This window comes from Aythya fuligula, chromosome 7, assembly GCF_009819795.1.
Source record: "Aythya fuligula isolate bAytFul2 chromosome 7, bAytFul2.pri, whole genome shotgun sequence".
Classification (NCBI taxonomy): Eukaryota; Metazoa; Chordata; class Aves; order Anseriformes; family Anatidae; genus Aythya; species Aythya fuligula.
The window spans coordinates 4,196,101-4,222,978 of record NC_045565.1 but is presented as its reverse complement, the minus strand read 5'-3'; the positions used below and the strand labels follow the sequence as shown (position 1 = coordinate 4,222,978).

At 36.8% G+C, this 26,878-nt stretch overlaps 1 protein-coding gene across 4 annotated transcripts in view; it reads left to right on the top strand.

The window, feature by feature from the left end:
- CTNNA3 (catenin alpha 3) overlaps positions 1–26,878 on the top strand; it is a 458,724-nt gene that overhangs the window by 82,144 nt on the left and 349,702 nt on the right. For all 4 annotated transcript variants that reach the window (XM_032191583.1, XM_032191582.1, XM_032191585.1 and 1 more), the window contains exons 6-7: positions 10,097–10,360; positions 17,003–17,206. In XM_032191583.1, the coding sequence (XP_032047474.1) occupies positions 10,097–10,360; positions 17,003–17,206 (468 nt within the window). The remainder of the gene's footprint in view (positions 1–10,096; positions 10,361–17,002; positions 17,207–26,878) is intronic.

Below are 26,878 nucleotides of genomic sequence, written 5' to 3'. Positions count from 1 at the left end.
GGCCAGTGAAGGTACCCCCACCCCACCCAGACAGCTGATGTGATCAGTGTTAGCCCAGAGTACTCATTTGTCAAAATTATGAGCTTCTGAGAACAGGTTTTTTAGAATGAAAATGTCACACACGTCAGTGCAAAGTATGCAGATTTACTTTCACATTTTACATCTCACCTGCAATTTGTGCTTTAATTTTTCTTCATTAAGTTTTCTCCAAACTTAACATTTAAAGTTACACACAAGAGGGGTGGGTTGGAAGAAGAAATCTACAGAAATACTTTCTCCTCCCAGTCTGTCAGATTTGTGGAATATTATGCAGATAGCATTTTATCATGACATATGTCCTGATTAGTAGGAGATTTCTACATCAAAGATGTAGTAGGAGAAAGCATCTCTTCTACAGACAATGGAAGGAACCAAGTCAGAGCAAAAAGACCTCCAACCCTAATACCAGTAGTGGTACAGACCCTTGGGTGAGAGGTTGGGAATGTAGAGGGCAAGGGCATAATTGCCTAGGGATTTTTTTGTTCAGGTGCCCTCCTCGGAGGCATCCAATTTGAGCTATTGCTGTAACTCTGCAGAAGCTGCTTTTTGGTTATTAATGTTGCAGAAGCTGGAGTTGTACCCTGTTATGGTGATGGACTTGCATAATTTCCATACCACTACGGTGATAGGAAGTACTCAGGATTTTCTTACTACATAATGCTCTGAATAGGAAGAATTCAGATGTTCCATAAAGCTGCAGAATACTCATTTTCAGTCATCAAATAATGTAAGTTAATATCATTCATTAGGAAAAAGGGACCTCTAGAGATCAAGTCCTGTACCCTGCTCAAAGCAGGGCAAGCTTCCAAGTTTGGTCAGGTTGCTCAGGTGCTGTCTGGTTGACCTTGGAATATCTCTAAGGATGAAAATGTCATGGTCTCTCTGGGCCAAAATATACTCGCCTTTCTAAAATCTTCTAAACTATCAGCACAGAATCATGTCATATGTTTTATTTTGCTCTGTTGTTCTTGCCAAGCAGGGAAAGATTGATTTTGTTTTTAATCACTTTCCCTTAAATAAAAAAATCTTTTTCCATGGATTTTTATCATGATCACTTAAAGAAGATTGTATTTGTTTATCTTCCTGTTTATAAGGTTTCAGGGTGTAACTAATACTAATGAGGTTGCTTTTGGTTCAAAAGGGGAAAGAATTGCTTATTTAGAAGCACTTATGTCTGAGTATCAGAAATGTTTCGCAACCAAGAAGGCTGTCTTAGACTCCCTAAATCATCTGAATTCCTTACACCCTTGTAGTTTCTAACGACAAGTTAGTGATGAGAACATTTACTTTGACACTGGCCTTTCCTCAATGGAAAAATTGACCTTATTCTCATTGGTGCAAAACCACTGGAGTTAGAGAAATGACTGTATTCTGTCAAGGCCTATTACGCTAAGGGGTTGGCAATTAAGATAATAATTTGCTCCAAAGAAAGAAAATGATACTTAGGAGAGTAACTACTTAAACAAAACCCTTGAAATCAAAAACTTCTTATGCCATTTAATTAGATGAGCCTTTGAATGCTACATTTTTTTGGTGTTCTTCCACACTATTGATACCATTATAAAAAATAAAAAAATAAAAAGGAAAACCAAACCAAGTCACTTTTAGCTATTTAGGGAAAACAAGGAAGTTGGTGTTTGAACAGGTAAAGAACATTTTGGCAAAACTCCTGCTGCTGTGTGAAGTTGGGAGTTCTTCACCATTTCCCTTCTGCCAGGGAAAGACCATTATTCTCTCATGAGATAGCGAGATGATGATAACAAGGCAATGGAGGTTTGTTTCTGATGCTGACTTTGATTTTATGCTTTAGGAAGAACAGCAGAGCTCTGATACATCTGAAAGGACAGTCAGTAAGATAAAAATTTCAGTGTTCTGCAGTGTCTGTAGGGTCCTCATCCTCAGGTTTTTCTTGTATCGATGAGACTTGCATTATATTTTGGATGTTTTTCCTACTGAACACAGTTCTCTCAGAGGATGTTGCCTGTGGTGTACCCCTTGTTTTAAAGTGACGATCTGTGTTGAACCTGCTGAATCATAACAGCTAGTGCCATACGAGAGGATACAAACAAGCTTGCTGCTTTGTTTTGTAGTATTTTGTCTCTGAGACAAGGATGAAGGTGAATTCTGACCGTTTTGAAGGCCCTTCATGTGACTGAACTTCTGATAAGACATTCAATTAAAATATTGAAATTATTTATTTGAACTTCTGTGATTTTTTTTTTTTTTTCCAATAAAAATCTGCTCAATTCGGTTGTTTTTTAAGGGACTTAAACATCTTATTTCTTATATATCTAGAGTTCATGGAAACTGCATTTACTGGCTTTATCGTATAAGAAATGCACCAGAGGGTTCATTGTGACTTGCTTTGAGCCCAGGAAGACAGAATCTCCTTGTGATTCATTCCAACTGTGAAAGTTGGAAGCTAGCATATGAAGTAAAATGGGGGTTTAAGCTTTTGTTAAGAGGCAGTAGTGGCTTAAGGTAACAGACCCAGTGACAATGCAGTTCAATGCCAAACTCATTCTAGAAGTAACTATTTGTAACGCCTTCAACAAAATAATTATTATGGTTTCATAGATTTTGAAATTAATTTTGTTAGTAAAGATGTTTTTACAGAACGTTCTTTTATAAATATAACTGTTAAAAGTGTCTTTTCTCTGAAAAATAACAATATTTTGAAAGTCTTCCCCATTTTCTGAATCAAAACCACGAGCCCAAAAGTTGCACTTTGTTGGTAGTGAAAAATTCAGATATTTTTCATGCTTTAAGATCCATTGCTTGATGTTCACAAATAAGCAATCGGTAAATGGCTGAACAGACATGTGACTTTGGGGGGCAAAGCTTTGTATTTCTCCAATAAAAATTCATCAAATTCTGAAATGTTTAGACATTGGTTGCAGAGTATACACAGTATTCATAGCTATTGTGGTACAGTGTGTATTTTTGTAGGGTATTGGGTTGTACTTGGGAGCTGGCCACAGTACTCTGAATGCAAAATTCTCTCAAGCATAAGGAAGAACAGGAGTGTGTGATGTGGCTGTCAGCCCTGTTTGTAGGGAAAGATCTTGAGAACAAATCCAGCTGTTCAAACCTGTGTTTCAATATTTGCTCTTTGTGGATTTGTGTGATATAAATCACCTGTTGTACAGTGTAAATCATTGAATCAGAGTACTGTACTTGTCTGATACTACCAAAGCATATTCAATGCAAACCATAATATGCTCATTGTTAGCTCTTTCAGACGTTTCTAGCATTTATTTTGTAAAACTGTGCTGGGTTTTGTGCCTTTTGAATTTCCTTCGGTGTTATTAAGAATTAAATAACCTTCTGCACTGAAGTGCCATCAGGGGAGATGAATAGAAGTTCTAATCTAAAAGGAATCTGTAAAGGATAACTTCTAATTTTTATAGGAATGCTAAAACAAAGAAATCAAGTTTTATATTTGCTGCTTTTCTTGACAAATACTGATGCTGTAAATTATACAGCTGTTCTTCCTCTGTATGGATTTTTGCAATAGTCACAGCGATTTATAGGTGCAGAGTGCAGCTGCTGGAAGTCATTTGTTCTCATTTATGTATTAAATCTATCATACACAAACACATTAACATTCGGTACAGAGCTCAAGGGCATAAGCTTTTTCTTTTTTGCTCTGAGTTGCTGTCCTGTAAGTGTTTGCAAGGTGTGCAGAAAACAACATTAAAAAAAAATTAAACTGATATGCAAGAAAAAAGGGAAGCAGTGCTGTACATGATAAATACTTGAAACCAGATAATTTTGCAGTTTAAACTGAACAGCCGAAACTAAATGTACTGTTAAAACATTTCTGAAATTGGTAATGCTAATAAGCTTGTTTTGATGGATTAGCACTTCAGTTCCAATTGCTGGAGTGCCACTCTTTATGCATGTGAGTTGGACGTATGTTCACATTACAGGAACTTAACATTCTCTGCAGTGTTTGAATTGTGTGCATCCTAAAATAGTGTCTGAGGATACATCATTGACTTACTTGATTCAGCTTGCTTTAGTTTTGGGCTTTTTGATCATAAAAAAGGAAATAGCTTATTTTAAATTGTTAGCAAGTATTTATAAGAAATGAAAAGAAAATAAAAGTTAAACTTCAACTGGAGTTTGACAGGTGAGTAGGGGCAAGCACCCTAAATATTTGTTGATTATGTAATCTGTGAGAAAATTGGAGTTGAAACAGGCTGCCTGGTATGAGTTGTGTATTTGCTTATCTCTGATGGTTTTACATCATAAATATGTCTCATGCTGAGACATCAAATCTAGGAAAACTTCAGTATGCTCTGTTCAGGACCAGGAGAAACTTACACCTAGGGGAACTTGAGCTGATTTGTTGGAGACAGGTCCATCATGTGATAGATGGAATATGCTTAGATGTGGTGTTTAGTTTCACTGATGTGCATGTAAGTGATCTTTAAGTCTTAATTTCCTTCCCCTCTCAGTTTTAAGGCAGTATGTGGATTCTCATGAGGTGGACACTAACCTCAGAGAAGTGATAAGCCGAGTTTGTCGTGGATTTGGTGGAATGGATGGGCCTTCTGAAGGTCAAAGAAATGATTCCTCTTTAAGTCATCTATATTTCTTCTGTATTTCCTCCCTCCCTCTCCTTCATGCCTTCTTTACCCATCTCCTCCTCCTGAAGATGGGATAAGACCTTCTGGAGGTTCCTAACTTGAGATCTGGTGTTTAACCTGGGCCCCTCTCCCTGACAAATGTTTCCTGCTCTAGTTGTAGACATGCTCATTTATGACAAATGTGCCCATAACTGTACTAGGAGAAAACCTTTATGAGCTAATACATTAAGTGGTATATGTGTGCAGAAAAAGGATTGCTGGATTTAAAAATTCTGTTCCATTAATTCTTAGAGGGAAAAATTGCTTTGCTACCTTTCAAACTCAGCCACTTCATCTGGGAGATGGATAGTTACCAGAGCAGGGTATTAGAAGCGTGGGGACCAAATTCTGAAATAATGGATAGAGAAGTGACAGCAAGGTGTTGCTCTGTCATCTGTAAGGAGGCAAGAACTTGATGAAACACATGAGTGTTGTGCAGCAGTTGCAACCTGATGCAAGGATGTCATCAAAAGGAACAACATTACCCTAACTGGACAGCAAATTCCAGAAGAAAACAAACAACAACAAACAAAAAAAAAGCAACAACAACCTGGGATATTAACCAAATGTGATCTGCTTTTGATTCTTTGTGCATGATAGCTGTGCTTTTCTGTGGTATTATATATTAACTTGAGTATTATTAACAACAAATAGCTGTAGGTACGGAGAAAATTGCAAGACTTCACTTCAGGTGGAACCTGAGTCCAGTAAATCATGGTTTTATAACGGCAGCACAGAATCTTTGTGGAGGCAAAGTGTGCTACTTACGGTTTAGTCCTTAAAACCATGACTTTCAGTTAGCTTAAATAACAAGAGTGATTCAGGCAATGAGAACACACAGAGCTGTGTTTAAACATCTTCCTGTGATTCATTGCTGTTCTGAATTTATGGGCATGCCTCCTCCAGGGTGTTTGACTTGCTGTGGATGTGTTACACATCAGAAGTGAGGCTCTTCATAGGCAAGTTTACCAATACCGTGATGCTGCAACTTCATACAATGCTGTGTGAAATAAAACACAGAGTTTTAAAAACAATAACACACTGAATGTTTTAGAGAAAAGCTGAAGGGGAAAAAAAATAAGAGCTTTTTTTTAATGCATCTTAGTATGTAATTTGGCAGTGGCATAACCCTGTTTGTATGATTGCTGTGCTCATGGAGAAGGCCTTGTTGATCTGCAGCTTTCTTGAAAGTTGGATCATGTGAAGGTACAGCAAGTTTTTACCCAGTGTTTGGTTACCAAATCTAAGACTGACCATGTGCTTTACAAACGGGTATAAATGCAGGCTTAGAGACTCTGAAAGAAACTTAGGTGTGTCAGCTTGGGTTTTTGATGAGTTGTAATGGCTGGGAATGGGACGACTTGTCTTGTGAGGACAGGATGAGCGGTCCAGGCTTGTTCAGTCTGGAGAAAATCTGGGGGGAACCTGACAGCAGCCCCTGGTACCTACAAGAAGCTCATTGAGAAGACTGAGGTAAGACCAGAGCCCTCCTGAGGTCCCTTCCAGCCTGCATTACCCCATGTTAGCATGAAAGCTAATATTGCACTGGCTTTCTAGACTCAGTGGTGGTTCTTCCACATCTTCTACAATGATCTCTTCACAGAGGGAAGCCCATCATTGGGACCCTTTATGTATGTCTATGTACATATATGCATGTACGTGTCTATGGTTATAGTCTAGATTCATCTTTGCAATTGCTTTGTCCTGTGCTCTGTTCTCTCTATATTTTTTATTAACCTAATTGGGAAAGAACCTGGCCTTTATTCTCAGCAAATGCAGGACCTTCCCCCTCTTGCTGTGGAGATGCTGGTGTCTTTTAGGCAAGGCCCACACAGCCTCACCTGACAGCAAGACGACTTTCTCATGACAGAACTCTATCAAATTATTGACTCTGTGGCACTCATTTTGTGGGCAGTGCTCAAATCCGAGAGGAAAGCTTTCTTACATGTCAACTCTTATTTTTTGCATGAGCCTGTAAAACCCATAATTGTACCTCACTGCCACTTGCATCTTTACAGTGCAATTCTTGAACTACTTCTTTGTGAGTTCCTGTGAGAGTTTGGGGTTGGTAATGAGTTTGGTGTCTAGTTGACCCTAAACCTATCTTTGAAGGGCACGCAGACAATTACAGTCTAATGCACATATTTTTGTTCAGTAATTTTGTAAGCAGTAAAATGTACATATTTGTTTTGTCTGAGTTCTTCGCGTTGCTGCACTGTTCCTTGAGTGAGCTGTGTTACAAGTAGGTAGTAATGTATGCTAAGCTGTTCGGTGAGGCTTTTACTACTTGCCTGGGTGCTTTTTATCGCTACTTGCACATTCTGATGGTCAGAAAACATATGCTGTAGTCTCTTTATATTGTCTTAATATCACCCTCTTAATTTATATCTGTATCTTAAATGTCTTACTTTTTTCCCTATTTCTTCACACAAAATGGAAAGATGAGGAAGTGTTTTTAAAACAGGAGTCAGTATTGGCTTTTTTTATTTTTATTTTTTTATTTTTGGATGTAACTATTTTTCTTGATTTGCTTGTCTTTTACTTCCCTTAATTTATTTCCCGTGTCACAGTGATCAGAGTTATTCCATCTCCCGAGTTAAAACCAAGTTAATTGCATTTTGTAAAGTTTTTTCTTTATGTAATCTCTAGCAGTTGACTGCATCCCTGCCACCAGTGTAACAATGTTGAGCATGGAGTCTGGCAAAGGAGAAGTAGATGGAGAAGTCAAAGAGTGAGAGGCTAAAATCCATTAATTGAGGCAGGTGAAAGGAGCTAGGATCTATTTGCTACATTTTTCATAGATCTCACAGTAAAATAATGAATTTCTTTTCTTCCCCTTCCAAGGGATCCTAGCGGCAAGGGGAAGTACTCAGAGGTATCTGTATAGGGTGCTGGGGGGGATGCCCAGTTTCCTTTGGAGCTGGGGTAGGAGTTATATGGCTGCATGGAGGCATGGTCTGCCAGGATACAGTCCCCTCTCCTTGATGAAGTCCCAGGAAGGCAAAGGGAGAGAAACAGAGAGAGAAATCCTATGAACAGTTTGCCCAAAATGCATCTTCCATTGCCTGACACCCTTCCTGTTCCCAGAGCTTCCAGAAACACTTCTGTAAGTGCTGACCCTCTCCCAGCTGGAGTTCCCTGAAACCCCTCTTCTCCTTGTTTCCTGCATTCTTCCCTGTCTGTGAGTCTAAGAGACAGAAACTGCAACAGAGTAAAATAATTTTAATCTACTGAGAATGCATATCATGGTGTTTACAGCATTTTGTACTGTTTGTATAGAATTGAATGTAATAACAAGACTCATAACGCCCCTAAGAATATCTGCAAAACTTGTGTGAAGTTTTGGCTGCCTGAGAGGAGCATGACAACTTACCCTGTGTCATAGCTACTTTTTTTTTTTTCTGCTCTTTGGGTTTGTCATGAAGACTCATGGCGCTTTGTTTATTATTGAAAATGGATGTTGTGTTGGTGTCCTGCTGTTACTGGCTTTGTGCTACGGGCTTGGCAGCTTTGGATTCCATAGGAACCACTCATTCCTGGTTATACAATAATTTTTTGGATGGAAAAAGTCCTTTGGTGGAAGGATTTTCAAGTTTGATCATTTGTGTATGATGCTGCAGCACAGTAAGAATTGCTTAAGAACAGAAGCCAGCTAGATTGAAGTGTTGTATTGACTTACCTCTGTATCTCTGGGTCTGTAGCTTCCTTGCAGTACAGCAGAAAAGGGAGCATTCTGTCTTCTTGTCATTTAATTGCAGGAAAGGTAGATTTGCCAATTAGAGTAAGAGTCTGTGTTGCATGATAACTACTGCTTTTTGCTGAGAGCGCACTGCAGAAGTTGCAGATGCTTTAGCAGGGCTGGAGGTGCTGTTGAATATTTGGATTTGAGCATCCTGAGCAAAAAAAGTCACTACTACACAGTTTTTTTTTTTTTTTTTTTTTTTGGTTTATGGATTTTTTTTTTTAAAACATATTAAATATTAATCCTCCCAAGACAATAGCTCAATTTTCTAATTCAGGTGATCAGCTGGTGGAATAATTGTCTGCTTCTCTTTAGGGCTCCACTGTTTTTATTTTCTTTGCTGTATCCCTGAGATTTCCAACTAAGCTTGAGGGAGTAAGATCCCATCCTGTGTCCAGTGCATTTCTTACAGTGAAAGAGAATTAAAAAAATAATGGGACTGGTTCCTTTAATATCAGATGCTCTTCATCCATAAACGTAGAAACTTTACGTGGCAAGACGTGGGTATTATGATCCTTCTGTAAATAATGCATGTAGAGCCTCATGCAATGCAAAGGAAAACAATTAGGAAGACTTCAGTTTGCTTCAGAGCAGACTGCGAGCAGGTTCATGCACATTTTGTTGTTCATTCCTCATTGCGCCTCTTCTCATCATTTGAAGCTGATGCCACAGGCTTTTCTTGTTCTGATGTGCTATTTTCCCTTTTTTATTTTTTCCCTTGAATTTAATTCTCTCCTTCACCCAAGCCATTTTGCAAATATCTACTAGTATACTTCAAAGGGACAAGATGCAGAAAGAAAATGAGGAAATTGTCTAGAGTAAAGCAGGCAGAGACAGGCGGCTGCTTACAATCCTAATGTTGACTGTCTGTTTGCCCTGAAGTCTGTAACTTTCAGCTGTCCAAATAACAGCTCTTCAGCTTGATTCCTAGAAACAGTTGAATCTCACTTCCAATTTCAAGGTTCACTTTGTTCTTTATTGTCTTGGATGGCAGAAGGCTGCAGGGTTTCAAGATCTGGGTGGAAGAGGAAGGAATAAGATGGAAGTGGCAGGATCCCTGAATGCTCACAGTGTGCACATAGCAGTGAGCGAGGAGAAATAGGCAGTGGCACTTTACAGAGGTGACTTTTCACAGACACTTTTGATTTCCCTACTGTCTATGCTTCCCATTTCCCTGGAGTTTAGAATTTGCATCTCTGTCTGCTGTTCCTTTGTATAGAGTGCTTGAGACATATGCTGGCAGTGTGGGGAAGCAAATACAAGAAATATATTTAGATGCAACAGTCAAAAACTCTATTCTTAACCCTATCTACACCTTCCTACTCTATCGCTTATTAAGACAGACATGTCTGGGAGCAGCTAAATACCAAACCTGTTTTCTCAAGGGAAGATTATGCCTAAGAAGCAGCAAAATGTCGACCTTTCATGGTACTGGTTATAAAATACAATAAATAAAAATTTGGTGTTGTTTTACATAAGTTTTGTTCATCCCTCGTGAGATAGAGATGATTCGATTGTAAGTACTGTTGTAGACGGTCCATTTTCCCAATCTTTGATAAATTTAATTCGGTGTGTCCTTAAACAGATTACAGATAGATAAAAACATTGTTTATACATTACTTGTCAATTTTGAAGTTTTGAAATGCTTTTGGAAATAAACAGCATGTTTTTTTGCTGACAGGATTTGAAATCTAGCAATCAGCGAGATGAAATTGCTGCCGCACGTGCATCCCTGAAAGAAAATTCTTCTCTTCTACATTCAATATGTTCAGCTTGTTTGGAACATTCAGATGTTGCATCCCTTACAGCCAGCAAGGATTCAATTTGCAGTGAAATACAGAATGCTCTCAATGTAATTTCTAATGCTTCCCAAGGAGTTGGAAATAAAACGGGACAACCTTCATCTCACAAAGCCACTCTGGGAAGTGCACTTGATGAGCTTGAGGTAGGTGAACCCATAAATTTAGCACACTGCAATATTTTTGGAAAAATGGTTTGCTTTACTGTTTGTATTCACTAACAACTATTGCTGTTAGAAATGGCAGACTAAAAGGTATTAGAAACCAATGCTCTGCATAGTCTTAGTCTGAATAGTATCATTATTTTATTGGGAAGAATCACTTCAGAAGAGCTTGGAATTAATTCTTCATGCATGTTCACCATTTTGCTTCCTTCAAACAGCAGTTAAGAATTACTTCCATGCACATGAGTAATGGTGGAGGGCAGAAACTTCCTTGAATAAGAGGGCAGAACCCAGGAGTTCAGCTTACAAATGACAGTCATCAATGGTAATCACGGCTGCATTGACTGCATTTCAACTAGTACAATGCACATTGAAGTTACTTACTCTGAAACTTGTCATTGGGATTATTATGTAATTTATATAATTTAAAGATTTAGAAACTTAATTATGTTTTTATGATTAAGTGATATAAGCAATACGCTTTCACAAATCGATGATTCTACTTCCATATTGAAGCAAATATTTGGAGAATGTCAGCTCTTCCTCTGCTCCTGACCTACTCGTAGGCTTCTGTATGGAGCATTCCTTGTTTCGTATGGCTGCTCTGACTTTTAGCAGTGTAATTTTCCATTACTTTGCCAAAATTGGTAGACCTCCTGTAGATGAGGTCTACAGACCATGCTCCTCATCTGGTATAATTGATGTAGATCCAGATCAACAAAAGGAATAAAAGTTTCTAAACACATGTGCAAATATGGGCCTTTTTGGTTGTAAAAACTCAGATTTATCAGATTCCAGCCTTGCGACTCCAATATTGTTGATACATTTTCAAGAAAATTGATGCTATGTCTGATGATGATAGATTTTGTTTAAAACTTCCAATGAAAGGTGAGAGGAATAGATTGAAGTCAATATATTTAACACAAATCTTGCAGTGGCAGTGCATTGATCAAAACGGACCTCTCAGTCATACTCTAAGTTGAATCTGACAGTTGTTTTTTTTTTGTGTCCTCAGAGGAACAGGCTATGATTGCATGTTACATGTTAGCCATCCTTTTTGCTTACACTGGGTTTTAAAGTTAGAGTTCATAATCTATTTTCTTATTTAGTGAAAGAAAAAGCAACGTTTAAGTGTCACAAGTGATTTTTTACAATGACACCCTGAATGAAAATGTAATTTGAATTAGAGTTATTGTTTATCTGTTTTATGTAACAAAAACAAAAAAAATAGCTAAGTGCTTGTATCTTCTCACAGCAGATAAATTCATCTTGACTGTATGTTAGCAGTACCGTTTTAATTTTTGTTGTTGTTGTTATTATATTTATTAGTTTTAAAATATAAAAATTTTGCTAATCACTAAATGGAAAATTTTCTTTTGGATGGAATTTGGTTTTATTTGGAAATGTAGCAACATAGGAGCCTCACTTGTAAAAAGCCATTTCTTTATGGCCTTTTAAATTTATTTTTACCTAGATACCACAAATGGGAATTGAAGCTGTATTTGTTAGATAAGCACAATTTATAGAGCATTAAACTTTTAAAAAATGATCTTATGAATTAGGTGGTTGTGCTTTTCTTTCTTTATAGAAAGTTCTATTGGCTAAAGACCTGAAATAACCTTTGCTCTATCTTGTTGCTGCAAATACAGTGCCATGAAATAAATTGATGTAGTAAACAGTCTGTTGGGAACAAATCTCATTAAATGTTTATAGTGGAGAAATGTATCACGGAGCTTACCCAAAAATCTAGTATCTAGATGGTTTGCAGTGTCATTCTTCCTTTGCCACTGCTGGCAGTGTGAAAGTAATTACTGATTGTAAGATGAGGAAATCACCAGTAAACCTTAGAGTAGTTAACTTCTTAAATCAGTTGATTCTCAAGAATTCATCTTCCAGGTTCCATATAAATACCACGTTATTCACAAGTAAACACAAAATGGCAGTGTCACAAATTAAATTGCGTGAGATCTATGTTAAAATAACATGGGTGCAGGTTATCTAATTCTTTTCACTGGTATTGCATCTTCTGATGTAAAGAGATTTCTAACAAAACAATCCAGGCTATGTATGCCTGACTTACATGTATCATATTCATCTGATATGTTGTCCCTTAGTGATTATGGCTATCTAGCACAGCAATTATATATGAGATATCAGAGTACTGTAAATTGGTCCAAAATGTCAGGAAATGGAACCAGGTTTCTGGATATCCAGGATCCCTCTTTCATGAATCAGAAAACCAATGAGAGGAAGGAGATAGGGATGTAATAATTCTGTTTGAATGCTTCTGTTTAAAAGCTCAGGTAGCTAAACACTGCTTAACCCTGTGAAAGCAAAAAAGCTAAACTATTTGTTGCATATCTAGGGTCCTCCGATTGTTTGGAAATCAAATGATCTTTTCTGCTTAGGTATGCTTATCAGAAATATTTGAAATATTTGATGAAATTGCTTGAAGAATCAAATCTGCAGGCAGATTCTTAAACCATTTTTTCCTGTTAAGTTTTCCTGTTTTTATTGTTTTTTTTTTTTTTTTTGAGCTGAACTGTAGGTTTTTTTTGTTTGTTTGTTTTTTGCTCATACATGCCAGTGCTTCTTGTACATCTTTTCATGCACTTTCTGCAAACTATCTCCTAGGAGAAGATGTTTCTCCTCCAATTTTATCTGAGATTTTAAAGGCAGTCGTTTTGCTAACTGAAATGGCTAATTGGCTGTAGCCTTCAGGCATGACTTAGTTTTCCATCACGAAGCTGTTTGTTTCTGAAGTAACAACTAAACATTCTACTTGGCAGATGCATTTTACATTATGAGGGACACTGTAGTCTAGTGTTCCGGGTGCTTACTTGAGATACAGGAGCCCAACAGTGAAGCTGCTGATCCAACGAGTAGTGACAAAGGGGCAGAACTCCAGCAGAGGTGAGGTACCACTGAGCAGTTTGGCATGCAGGATGGTAATGTGAATGTGAGAGACAGTTTCAAATTTCTAACACTCAGAAATGAATTTCCAGGCCTCTGGACGCTGGCTATCTGTAGGATGTCTTCCCTTATCATTCCTACATCTCTGTGGATGAGTCTTTCCTGTATAAAAATAGTTTGAAGTTATCAATTTGCTATAAATTAATAATAAAAAAGTAAATATTTTAAGTATTTAAACACTGATGACTAGTTTCATACAGTTTTCTAAACCTGTATTACCGTGCTAGTTGTTAAAGTGCAACCCTTTTCATTTATAATTCTGCTATGTTTTTGGATATAGCCAAAGCAATGAAGATCTAGGTAACTCAGGGGATTAAAAATCTGTTACGCAGGGAAACAGAGTTCCTGCTGCTAAGAACTGCTTGGATTCTGCTTTTAAAATCACACATTCCTTCTGGCAGAGGTGGCAGCTGAAAGAATTCAGTGTTCCAGAATCACAGAAACCCCTCCATTTCAGAGTCCCTACCAGCACTTCTTACTACTTCCAGTTTCCTGTACTGCATTGTCCTCATTTTCTACAATGCATGTTTTGTTTGAGACATGAAGTAGATTTGCTTGCTTACATGTAAATAGGGTGCAGTTTTGCTTTGCTTTCAGCCACGATATCACTGTTGTAAGCAAGCTCAGCAAACAGAATACATGAGAAAAACTGCCCCATATTAATATTCTTAATGTGTCTCTAAGTTGTATTTGTGATGAAGTGGGATTTTACTGCCTTCACAATTCCAGAAGAGTGTCTTCAGGTACATTCCCTGCCTTCTGTGGAAATACTTGTTATAGAAAAGGACAAAGGAGTCTTAACATTTTATTTGCAGTAGGGAGGTTTCTGATGATAATACTGAGCTGGATTATTTCTCCTATCAGGTCTGGCTCCAGGCATTGTCAAATTAGGAATTTGCCTGCAAAAAGCAAAATGATTTCCTTTGCTGGTGCCTGGGTGAACCAGTCTGGCTCCCTCCATTGCCATCAGAAGGTTAGGGTATATGGAGATGCTTCAGAGCAGGACAGCAAGCCATCTTCCTTCTCTCCACACCATCTTTCTTTTCTTTGCATTTTACCTGTAATGGCAGGGCCTGCCGTGCTTCAGAAAGTTTCAGCATTGGAGAAACTTTGGTCTAGGTTTGTCAGTAGACAAGTAGCGATTAAAGCTATGGTCCCATCCCATTTTGGCTCTGATTCCAGAAGTTGCATGTGAGGTTATTGCTTCCATGATCAGTGTTTATTTATTTAACATCTTTCACTTAGGAAACAAATAAGTGGTACAAATAAGGTTACTTTGTTGCTTTTATGGATGCAGAAATAGCTGCACAAATAGTTTTTTTTTTTTTTTTTTTTTTTTTTTTTTTATATTTAAAACATTTAAGCTCTTTTCATCCGTTTATGCCTCAGCTCCTTTCCAGATTGTTATGTGTATCCAGATAGGTGAAAATTGGTTTGAGAAAAAACAGGAACTTAAAAATGCATAGTTACTGCTTTAACTTAATCTAAGATTGCATCTGCTGGATGCACATGAGCACCTGACATAAACATATAAACCATTTTAATGATACATCCTGTCACTTGTTGAAACAAATAGACAACAGAAAATTGCAATAGCAGTAGCACTGGGCTGCTTTTTTTTTTTCTTCTTTTGTGATGCTCTGCAGTGATACAAAATTCCCAAAATTCAACACAGTTACTGTGAAGAGAGACAGAAACTCACAACTACCTTTTCCTTCTGGACACTGTGGAAATTTGAGGACTGTAGTTCATGTAATCACAGTTTCTGGTATGAAGCAGAACAAGAGCCTAGAACTTACAGCCCCAGAAGGGCTTACAAGGGTTACTTTAGATTTAGTGTCCTCTATTATATATATATTGATTGGGAGCAAGTGTGAGGCTGAAGTACTGAGAGTACTTAAATAATAAGAGTGCTTTTAAATGATACTGAGGACTTCAGGGCAATGGAATAGTAGTGGAGGTAGAACATGAGAAACCTGCACTGCTCCTTCCTGCATGCTGGGAAATAATGAGCTTCTATTTGAACTAGAGTAATGCAGAAAGAACCTGTGCTCGCTGATGGCAGTATTAAAATGCTTCCTTGGGAAATACTCAGATTCTGAAGTCTGATTTTTCTCTAGCCTTGCTGGAGAATATCCCAGATGTCTCAAAGCAATTGTATATTTTTGGGAAAGATAGAAGAATTAGAGCTGTAACAATAAGACTTTCTTTCCCTAAATCATCGATAATATGTAAGAGATTGCTAAAAATAATAACAAAATTGGAAGGTGACCTTATTTACATTTTTAAAAGTTTGAGCTTTTATGTTAAAATGTTTTAACAGAACACTTTCTCTACTTCTACAATTCCCTAAGTTGGGCAGTAGATGAAAATGAGATATTAAATCTAAATTGGAAAAATAACTAAAATTCTCTGGATTAAAAGTAGTTCAGCACATATTGGATAATCACTGATAACTTCTGATTTACCTGACCTAAATTCCACTTGAGGGCATACGGCATAGTTTTCTTGTTTAATAATTTTTCTGTAAGCTTAGAATCGCATATGGATATATCAGGTAAGGGGACTTATATGGAATTTGGGCTTTGGTGATCTGGAGAGTAATGCTGATCTTTCAAATGTTCAGTTTGATTAAAAATGAATAGTTTGTATTTCTTTAAACGTTGAAGCTCGAATACAATTGCTTTTGCATTGTATGAAAATGTCACCTCTCCTTTTCTTTTTGCTATGCTTGCCACAAAAGCATAACTAGTTTTATCATGCCAAAACAGTTTGCTGCTTTTGTTTATTCCAGCTGGTGAAAAGCAAAAGGACACTCCTTTGAAAACAGTTGTTGAACAAAAGCTGCTATTTTGTGCTTTGCTGGTGTTCAGCCTGTTAAATGTAGCAGCAATGAATTTCTGCCACAGTGTTTAACTGTATTAGAATAAAAACCCTCAGAATCCAACTGGTCATGTAACATCTCTCAGCTGTAAGGTAGTAGAGTTGTTTTTATGCTAAATCTGGATGTCCTCCTGATTTCTCAAAATGTAAATGTTGGAGGTGTCAACCCTCCCTGTAGACTTTCAAACAAAGCTATAGGCCTCAATTCTGAGATACTTTGGTAAGATATGTAGTATTAATGAGTAGTGAATATCACATATATTGTCTGTGACAGTTGTACACAGACATTATAAGCATGGTATAAGATGTATTTCTTTATAAAAAAAATTCCAAGGTAAATTCATGACAGGCCCCCTCATGCAATAGAAGGAGGAAACAGAGACGACTCAGAGATAAGGTAGTTGTGGTCAGAAGATGTCAGTGTAGCCTGGAAACTCGTTCTACTGTGTTTCACTTAGGTGTGAAACAGTTTGGCTAGAAAGCTCTGATGCCAGCTGAGGACTGAATACAGGCCAGTAAGGTTTGATAACACAGATGTGAGATCTGGGTGGCAGAGAGAACTGGGTTTTGTCTGCAAGTGACCTGTACGTGGAGCCACGGTATGGAAAATGGAGTCTTTCATGGTCAAAAGTATTTTGGATACATCAAGAGTAAAGGGCTATTTGGAAGTCTAGGAGGCGTAATGTCACTGCAGTTCATGCAAGTGAAAAATAAAGCAGCAACTTTATTAGTCTGACTTTTCTTACCAGTACTCCTAATGTTTTTCAGCATTTAATTGTCCAGGATCCTCTTGTAGTGAGTGAAGAGAAAATACGGCCATCACTAGAGAAACGTTTGGAAGCTATTATCAGTGGAGCAGCTTTACTAGCTGATTCTTCCTGCACGCGTGATTTCCATCGAGAACGCATCATTGCTGAGTGCAATGCTATCCGTCAAGCTCTCCAAGACCTGCTGTCTGAATACATAAACAATGTAGGTAACCAGGCTTTTTCCCTTTTTTAAAAATGTAGATAATATATGGAATATATTACTTTCCTTTTTAATGTAAATAATACATGGAATAGAGGTAACTTGGCCATGATTGTCTCTTGTGATTGCTCACAGTTTAATCTGTATTTCTCAACATGGTCTTTACAAGATCAAAAGGAAATCTGTCTACATAAACTTAAGCAAAAGCTAAATACAGACCTCCAGAAAAAGATTTGTTGTATAATATGTTGTATAGAAAATGCTGTATTACACATATGACTTACGCATATTTATATTACTTGATGCTTATTGTGAAATGTTACAAGGACAGAACAGCCATGATCCTTTGTATGCTAGCAAGAGTTTCTTTGTAATTTCACTTTCCAGTTCAGTCTTAAAATCTGAGGACCAGAGATAAATCTCTGTTCCTGTAGAATGCAACAACTTAGATAATTTGCTAATACATGAGTAGCGACAGTATAATTTCATGGTGTTCATGCCACTACGTTTGATTTTTGTAAGGGCACTGAGTTACAAGTGTAGAAATGATTTAATTCCTATTTCAGAAAGCTAGGACTGTTCAGTAAACCCAGAAATGTGGTTGTCTGGCATACTTGTAGGCCAATTCATCTGTGAATTTATGAAAATGAATATAGTTTGATTGTGCTTTAAAAACATAGTTATTTGTTTAAAGAACGGATTTGGTTCTTCTTACATCTGGCAGTTACATGATAGAACAGTGGAGACTCAGATACTATTAATGTGGGTACACAGTGTTAATATCATGCCTTTCCTCAGGAAACATTTTCTATAGGCATACTGTTCTTATCTAAAGAATGCTTCAAGATGATTCATCTACCACACTGAGAAGATAATTGTATGATACTGCTATTTGTTTCTTTTTTTTTGAAGCCAAAACTCCTTTCTCTTCTGTAAGTTATACTAGTTAACCCAGGCCAAAGCTGCTCTATTGAGACTGTTTTCTTTCTTATCCTATTGTCATTAGGATAATGAAGTGTAGGGACTAAGATAATTTATGCATATCAGATGTTTTTTCATTTTTCAGGTACTGTACTTGTTGATCTTCTTTTGGATTCGTACTGTCGGGTTGGGGAGTGGGTGGAGAACTCCATTTATTTAATTACCTATGAATTCCATGTCCTCTTTCAGTCCCTACACCAGATAAAAATGCTTGTATTAATTTTTATTTAGAATTTACCTGCAGCTTCTGTTGAATACAATGTAATTCCTGAACCTCTCTGGAAGTTTTTTGCAGTTGGGCTACTTACATGAAATTTCTTTAGTTTTGGTTAGCTCTGTAGGTTGGTCTCTCATACCTTCTTGCAGAAGATGTCTGTTGTGGTATCAGTTCTAAAACAAATTAAGTTTACTGATAAATGGCTGAAAGTTTAATAAGGGAAGGCATTGACCTGAAGTAGCTAGGAAGTGTGGGAGGATGCAAATACACTTTATACCAACCCATAGCAGTCCAAAAGATCACCATGGGTTTCTGGCAAGAACTCTTTAGTAGAATTCTGTGTTTTGCAGGAGTCAAACTACATGAGTGGTCACGTGTAAGTCTTAAATTCTCCACTCTTGGAAGAAAATTGTGATTAGCTTTTGTATTTCAGAAATAATCACATTTCTAGGGTTACCTAAGGTAAGTGAAGAATACATTGCTCAGTTCAAAATGTAAACTTGGGAAAGGCAGCAGCTGTTTAAATATGGCAAAAAGGGAAAGTATAATATAATGTGCTGCAGAACACAATGTCTGCATAGGCTTGCAAGGACAAGGAGGGAAGTGAAAAGGAAGAAACACAGAAGATTTATATGTATGTGTTTTTATAGGTGTTAAACTAAGGTTAAATGGCAGAAGTGAATTTAAAGTTTTCAGTTTCTTTTAGTGCTCTTGATCTGCTTATACATTTAATATTTATCTTAGTGGAAAAAACTATCTTAGTGGAAAAAACTATCACCAACAGTAGTTTATAGCTATTACTGAGACTGTATTGACTAAGTTTTTCTTTGAGGAGATTATCAGGTGTCAATTTCACAACTCTAACTCACAGAAGAACAGAGAACAGATCCAGGAGAAGGTGCTGATGTATCACTGCCTCCTGGACTCTTCTATTAATAATTTCAGTAAGCTGGAAGTTTGAATTGAATGAGCTGTAACAGGTATGCAAGCCGTTTGTTAGCACAGTATAATTTAAGTTTTCCTTGATGAGTATCCACAGAGGTTATACTGTTGCTCCTGTCTTTGTCCTGATGGGTATATAGTTCACAAAATAGAGTCTACCCTCTGTCATTTCAGTTTTTGTCAATCACTCTCATGAGTTGTATATAGCTGCTTTGAAGAGTTTTTTATGGGTAAGTGTCTGTGGTTTCTATTAGTTTGATTACTTCTGCCAAGGCTTCGTTCTGTCTCGGTGTTGCTAATGAGAGCTGTATTGTTTCAGAGACCCCTCCCCCCCCAGGAAGTGCCACCTTTGCAAACTGTTCCCTAGCACCTGGTTTTCCAGGAAGCTGTAAGAGATGCATTAGCACTGGTAATATGCAGTGCATTTCTAAGCCCCCCGGGTCTTGTTCTGGTGGTGAATGTGTCCTGGCTGGTATTTGCTTAGCTTTAACACGATCATTTCCGAGGGCTTCAGTGCCTAAATTCTGTGTAAGCTGTGCATCAAAGTCTGTTTTTTGAAACTAACCCTCAGTGCCTGAAAAAGTGTAAAGGAACTTAGGATATACTCCTAACTATTTGAAACACAAGAGGGAATATAGTGTTTTTTGTTGCTAAATTTGTTTATTTCTCAGTTATTCTAAGTTTCTAATAAGCCGTAAGGACATCAAGTGAAATCAAGGGCCTCCTGGTGTCAGTGATAAAATGTAGAGGCTTTTAGTGCAAGCTGGGAGAAACATCTTTTCAGCAGATGCTGCCTTTTACATAAATGGCTACTTTTTGCAGAGACTGCCTCACAGTGAGGTGATGTGACAGATATTTAAGCAAAATGTTCTTCATGCTAATAAAGACCCAGTCTGTCTTCAAGAAGCTTAAGTTTTTCTACTGACAAAATAATTCAGTCATATAGTAAATTGCAATTATATTTATATTTAATTATTCTAAAAGGCAGCAAACTTTTTGGGGGTATTTCTGAATTATTTATGTACCTTTGTTATTCTCTCTGAATTCTGCTCAGAGACACATATCATTAAGGTATGTATTTGTATTTCAGGACATCAAATAGCAGAAATTACTACTGTGAATTTGGAGAGCTTATCAATGTTAGAATGATACTGCGGTATATGGATAATAATGCATTCATAGGAGCAATCATTTTGTTCTAGTAATAAGCACTTGCATTCTCCTAATGACAGGCTATTGTCATGTCTCTGTTCATCCTTCAAAATTGAAAGTTATGGAATATATTCGAGTTCAGCAATACTGACTTCATATTTCTTGAGTTCTGTCTGCTTTCAGTCCCAGTCACAATAGGGATATGCACTCATCTGGGTGATCAGGAGGGATAAGAATTGTGATTGAGTGTGGGTTAAAGTGGGCTGTAGTGAGCAGCAATTAGGATGACGAGCACGGCCTTTTCTGCCTTCATTAGTAGGGATACTATGTCTGAATAATTGTTCTGCACCATAACCTGTGGGTTTGAATAAAGTTAGGTTATTCAGACAAGACTGAAAAATGCTTGGTGAAGGCAGGCTGGGTACTCTGATGGTGTGATAGCTGCGTTCTTGACGTAGTTTCCTCTTTTGGAATGTTGTTTTAAGAAATTGGAGCTTTATTAGTTTCTCAGTGTTTTCAGGGTGTTGGTTGGGTGTATAGCTGTATTTCTTATTCAAGCGTGGCTAGTATGCTGTACGCCTTTTTTGGTAGGTTGTGATTTCTTTCTTATTTGTTGTGTGTTTCAAAGTCGTCTGTTTCTTAGCTAGGTTTTTACGTTGAAATTACCTAGTCAGTAACATTGTTTGCATAGTTGTTGCCATTTTAAAACTTTTTGTGAGTTTTCAAGGTTTGTATCTTAAAAAGTTTCAAGTGGAAATCTGAAAGATTTATATCAAAATATTTCTGAAAACAGTATATATATATATATATATATTTTTTTTTTTTTTTTTTTTTTTTTTTCAAATATACCAACTTGATCCAGGCTTGAAAAATGTGTCAGTACCACAAAATAATTGATTTTGTAACAAATATTTCACAGAGTATTTCACACAAAACTCACAGGAACATGTGATTGTGCAAACCAGCAGCAACTCAGTAATTTAGTCAGTAGTTTTGGAGGTCCCGGTGCTTCTTGTGCCACCAGCAGGGGCTGCTGCTCACTGTCCTGCTGTTGCACCATATGTGCTGAGTGTGGCATAGAGCAGAGAGCCATGTCATCCCTGCTCACCCCAGGGGTGGTTTCAGCCTCCTGTTGAGACACTTAAGAAAACAGGAGAAACTTATTGAGGCATTTTCCTTGGAAATGCAGCTGTAGAGCTTTATTTCTGGGGGTTCCCTGAAAGTTGTCTGAAGCCTCGTGCTTCACCACAGGTTTGTGTCCAGAACTTCTCGATATGAGAGACATTTGGATTTGAGGCATGCTTGGATCTGAGCATATGAACTGCAACATTGTGAGGATGGGACCAGACAACCTGGGAACCCTGATAGTACAGGGACACCTGAGGCAGGGAGTGAGCTGGCCCATGCTGAGCTTTCCAAAAACAAAAATTAAAAAAAATAATATGCAGCAAAGAGCTGTGGGAAGGATGAAAGCTGACACACTGGGTAGTTGTTGGAAGTCGTGCAGTCAAATTGCAATTGCTGTCTTTTACCTGGAACCTGAACACTGGAAACTTAAAAACAGAAAATGTATGGAAAAACAGGTGTGTACTGATGGCTTGGTTCTGGGCCTTACTGTTTATCTTGACACGTGAATTTGAGTGCTGTGGAGTACAAAGGCCTTGCTTTACTCTTGTATTGAGTGCTCATCACCAGCAGCTTAAGGTGTCTCTGTGGAGACTGCCAGTGATTAAGAATATTTTGTTTAGTATTTCATGGTCATGCTTACTCTTTTGGAGTGGAAGAATTTATAGATACCTCAAAACTTCATGTTACCTGTGCTTTATGTTTTGATGAATATTTTTACCACTTTTCCTGGCTAAAGAAAAGACAAGGCATTTTGGTTTGTAGCCACAGTGGTGCAGTGTGTCTTGCATTTAAGCGAATTACTCTTGCCCTGAGCAGTGGATTTTTCATTTCAGTGCTCATAGGGAACATTTTTGGTAGTTCTGGAAATTGCAAAAAGTCCCCTAAAAGAATTATTTTAAGTTGAAGAAAATATTTTGTTCAGTTTAAAAAGGAAATGTTTCGTGTTTTTTATTTAGAGTATTGCCCCCTGCTCTTTGTTAGATAATTGCATCTGTTGGGAATATTTCCCCTTATTTATCTGTATCTAATAGCTGCAGAAAAATTGATTAGATATAATTAGTAATATGCGTGTGAAAAGATTGCTGCTCCACAAATACTAAATTAGGACACAAAATGATATCTCTTATGGCAGAAAATTCACACACATGAATCAAATAAGCAAACTCATGAAAAAGCTCCAGACACTTCTGAATCTGCTACAGCTCTTTCTAGTAAAGCTTGCATTCTCCATTCGCATATGGGTTCACCTAACCTCTTTCTGTCAGATGGGTTTATAGCCTTAATCTAGATCATTTTGCTTGGCAGAGCCATTACTATTGAAAAAATAAATAATGTAAAAAAACAGATGATTTGCATTTATGTTTTGGAGTAGGGGTGTAGTAAGCACTCTAATATGAATATTTTTGATGGTACGCTGAAAATGCACTTGGAATGTGGTATTTACTTCATGAATACATTTTTCATGACTTATTACACTGAAATCTCATGTTAGAGCCTGCCAAATTCTGTTTACTCTTCTATAGAGAACTGCTAGGGTGATGTGTATTAAAATTATGTTGCAAGAGGAGTTCTTGTCAGGTATCATAAATATTGCAACCAGTCCACAGATTATATGGTGGTAAGTCTCAATATGTATATTTTAGTGTTTTCACACAGTTTGTCCCTTTTTTCTTGTTGTTTTTTGCTGTTGGTGAAACTCCTGGAAGGACATGATGAGTTAAGTTAAGTCAAGTACATCATTATATAGACCTCTGACGTCTTCCTGAAATCTTTTTTTCCTTTATTTCTGTGCTGGCACACGTCCAAACAGAACTATACTCACGTCTTTCTGTAAAAAGAATGGATTTAAATGTTCTTATTTTTCTGTTCATATTCAAAGTTTTTCAAAAACTGCTATTCTAGAGAAGTCTGCAAGTCATGTATAGCAAATGTAAACTACATAAATTTCAAATTTATATACACAGTGTGATGTGTGGGTGGAAAGTGTCACTCAGATTTGTCTTATTCAGGGTTTTTTAATAACTTTATTGAATATGATGTCTTCAGGAAAAAAAAAGATTAATTCCAGCAAAATTGATATGCCCATATGGCGTATTATGCTGGCATTTATAGAGGAAAACATGTAGTTTTCATAATTCTCTTGCTGACATCGGTTGAGTACTTAATTAAGTTGACTTTCAATACTCCTGTGGTGGGTTTCCGTACATATTATATGGGTAATTGAAAATTATTTTTTTAATGATACTTTTTCAGTCAGTTAGTTTTAAAGGAAAATTAGATATGAAATATTCAGGAAAAAGGTTTTAGTGTGCTTAAAAAACAAAAGTAATCTAGTGAATTTCCTAAATAGATTTACAGTTAAAAAATAAGCTGCAGTTAAATTTATCTGTTTATATGTGGTCTTACAGACTTTGCAGTAAACTGGGATCTACAGACATGAGCTAGAGAAAGATAATGAAAGATTTTCTGTTCTTAAGCCCTGTTTTCATTTAACGGTTCTGAGCCAAGCTATTTCTAGGATTAATCGGATCTTAACTTAAGGCTTGCATTGAAGTAACGTAGGGTGATGAGCGAGTCATAGCTCTGTAGAGGATGATTCAGTACAATAGGAATTTGAATGCGGTACACCTGACAGCGCTGGAAATATATTAGGTTGCTGAAGACGAATTTTTTTTTTCAGGGAACCTTCAGTAGCGTACCATTTTCTGTGTTCCCCAGCTGAAATAATGTCTTGATTATGATAATCAATAATTCATAATCAATAGTCTTTATTATGATAATAAATAAATAATTAAAAAAACATTGCAAATGAGTATTACAAATGTTTGTTATCTGAACATCCACCTAGCTGTTTAACTCACAAGATTTTTTTTTTTTTTCAGTTTGTGCTAAGTTGCTGTCAATATACGAGGTTTTTCTTGACCAATTTCCTATTTTCTTGATGATGTTACACTGAGCATTCTTCTAAATGTTAGTATGCTGTTTCTAGGATCACTGCTGGAGCCTGCTGTTTCAAAATGCATTTCTGTTGGGTTTTCTCTCTGTGTAGCACAGCTGGTTTTTGTTGCTCAGATATACTTCTACACTGTATTTGGTTTCAGATTAGAGAGCATTTACTTCTTGTTTATGTAACAATTCTTATTAAAAAGATCAGTCATTTATACTTTAGAGGACTCCTATTAGAATATTTATATTATGAATTAATATCAAACCCATTTTTTTAACAAACAAGAATTTTCTTCGAAGCAAACCTTAAATTCTTCACTTAAATTTTCAAATGTGATTATCTTAAATAATCTCTTTAAATTATTGTCATAAATTCTTTTCTTAAAAAATGTTGAATAGCTAAATAAGGAACCTGTCCCATCATAAATATATTTGTGCAATAATTAGATGGATTTGAAGTAGTAAGAATATTCTCTTGTATTATTGTAATGGTGACCAATAAGAATGATCAGAAGGCTGAAAAAGTAAATAGACAAGCAAAGTCTCATCACCATATTATTTTGTATAGATAGATAGATAAATCATTTCAAGATCAGCTTTACTCAGAAAGTACCTCTTGTGGTTATTTTCTAAGCTTATGGTACCAGTGCGCACATTTTCCTTCTGTTTGAGTATGTGAAGCAAATAAATGTCTCAAATCAGACAGCTGCAAAGCTTAGTAGAATACATTAAATAAAGTAAATTGTTCTAATTGCTCTATAGATTGGAAAATCCTTGCTATCTTAGGTTATTCTACATTTTATCAATTGTTTCATTACCAGAATCAAAAATTAAAGCAAACTTACACAAAGATGAAACAAAAAGATAGGGCAGCTACCTAACTAGAGGCTGTAGTCAGCAATAATCTAGGATTGTCTTTTCTATTTGATAGCAATGTTTCTAATTTTTTTTCAAAACCTTAATATTGTGTAGGAAGAATTATCAGTCTGTAAAAGGAGATAACTGTTGAAGGAATTCCTCCTGCTCCTTCTTTACAGAATATATTCAGCTCTTTCCTGGAGAAGCAAAGACTGGTAATGAGTTTGAATGCAATGTAATAGAAGAAAATAAGAACTTTAAATAAGCAACCACTTACTTAGGCAACTGTTCTTTAAATAAGAACTACTTTGCTGAGCAGTACATTGTCACACAGCAGCAAAAAGTTTATCTTGGCAAAGAAGTCTCATCTCTGTCACCTTGCAGGACCTGAGACTGTCCCTTTCATGATGGAGGGCAGCTCTGCATGAGTCTGTGTGTTGTACGTGACACAGGAATGCCAGGCAGAGCTCATGAAAGAACTGGGAAGTGTTCTTCATAGCATTAACTTCTGTGCTTCTCCTCCAGCTTGTCCATTCCTTCCATAGTGGGACAGCAACCATCTTCTGGTGCCATTAGCAGTTAACTTAGCTTTTAGTCTGAGGGAGGCTGCGAGGTCCTTATGGAAGCATTTGAAGACAACTGCCCTGGAACACAGTGTGAATGTCACCAGCATGGCATGACTGACTCTGGTAAGGCATTTTTGTGGTCATGGGGGAGAGAGACACACCAAATGATGAAGGAAAGGATGAGGTTAGAAAGTGGCAGATGACATTCCCTTGGGCGTGATTTTGCCTGTTCAATTTCATTCAGTATTGGGGAAAGGGTTGGAATACAAAAGAACCTACTAGTAGTATTTGTATATATACTAAGAGTTTGTTTCCTCGTGAGCTCTTGGCATGCAAGTAGTACATTTAACAGTGATTCAGCTGATCATAGTAGCAGTAAATTTTTACCCTATCAAATTTATAACTACCTTAGAAAGATTCATCTAAATTTAGTAGTTTAGAATCCACTTAACAATTTTATATCCTATGATCTGTTCATGAGCTGGAACTTAAATACAAGAAAGAAAAGATTGGAATTTTGCTGTACAAGATTAAAATGAAATATTACATTTGTGTAATAACTGAGCTATTCTTTCATATTATCTTTTTTTCCGAAGAAAGCTGCTATGTACTGTAAAAACAACAACTCAACGATAAAGAAAATATTGCTTGTATTTGGTTCTATGGCAGAAATAATTTACCAGTGTTAGTGTAAAATGCAATAAATAGTAGTATTTAATATTTAACATTGCTGTTAGTACTTAATGTTATGTTTAATATTTATATATTTTAAGAAATGTCAGAATCCCTGTTCTTACTGTTTTTATGCCAGAGGTAATAATACTGCTTGGCGTTCTTTCGTCTCTGGGAGGACTGATTTACCTAGTGTTTTGCCAGCCAGATGAA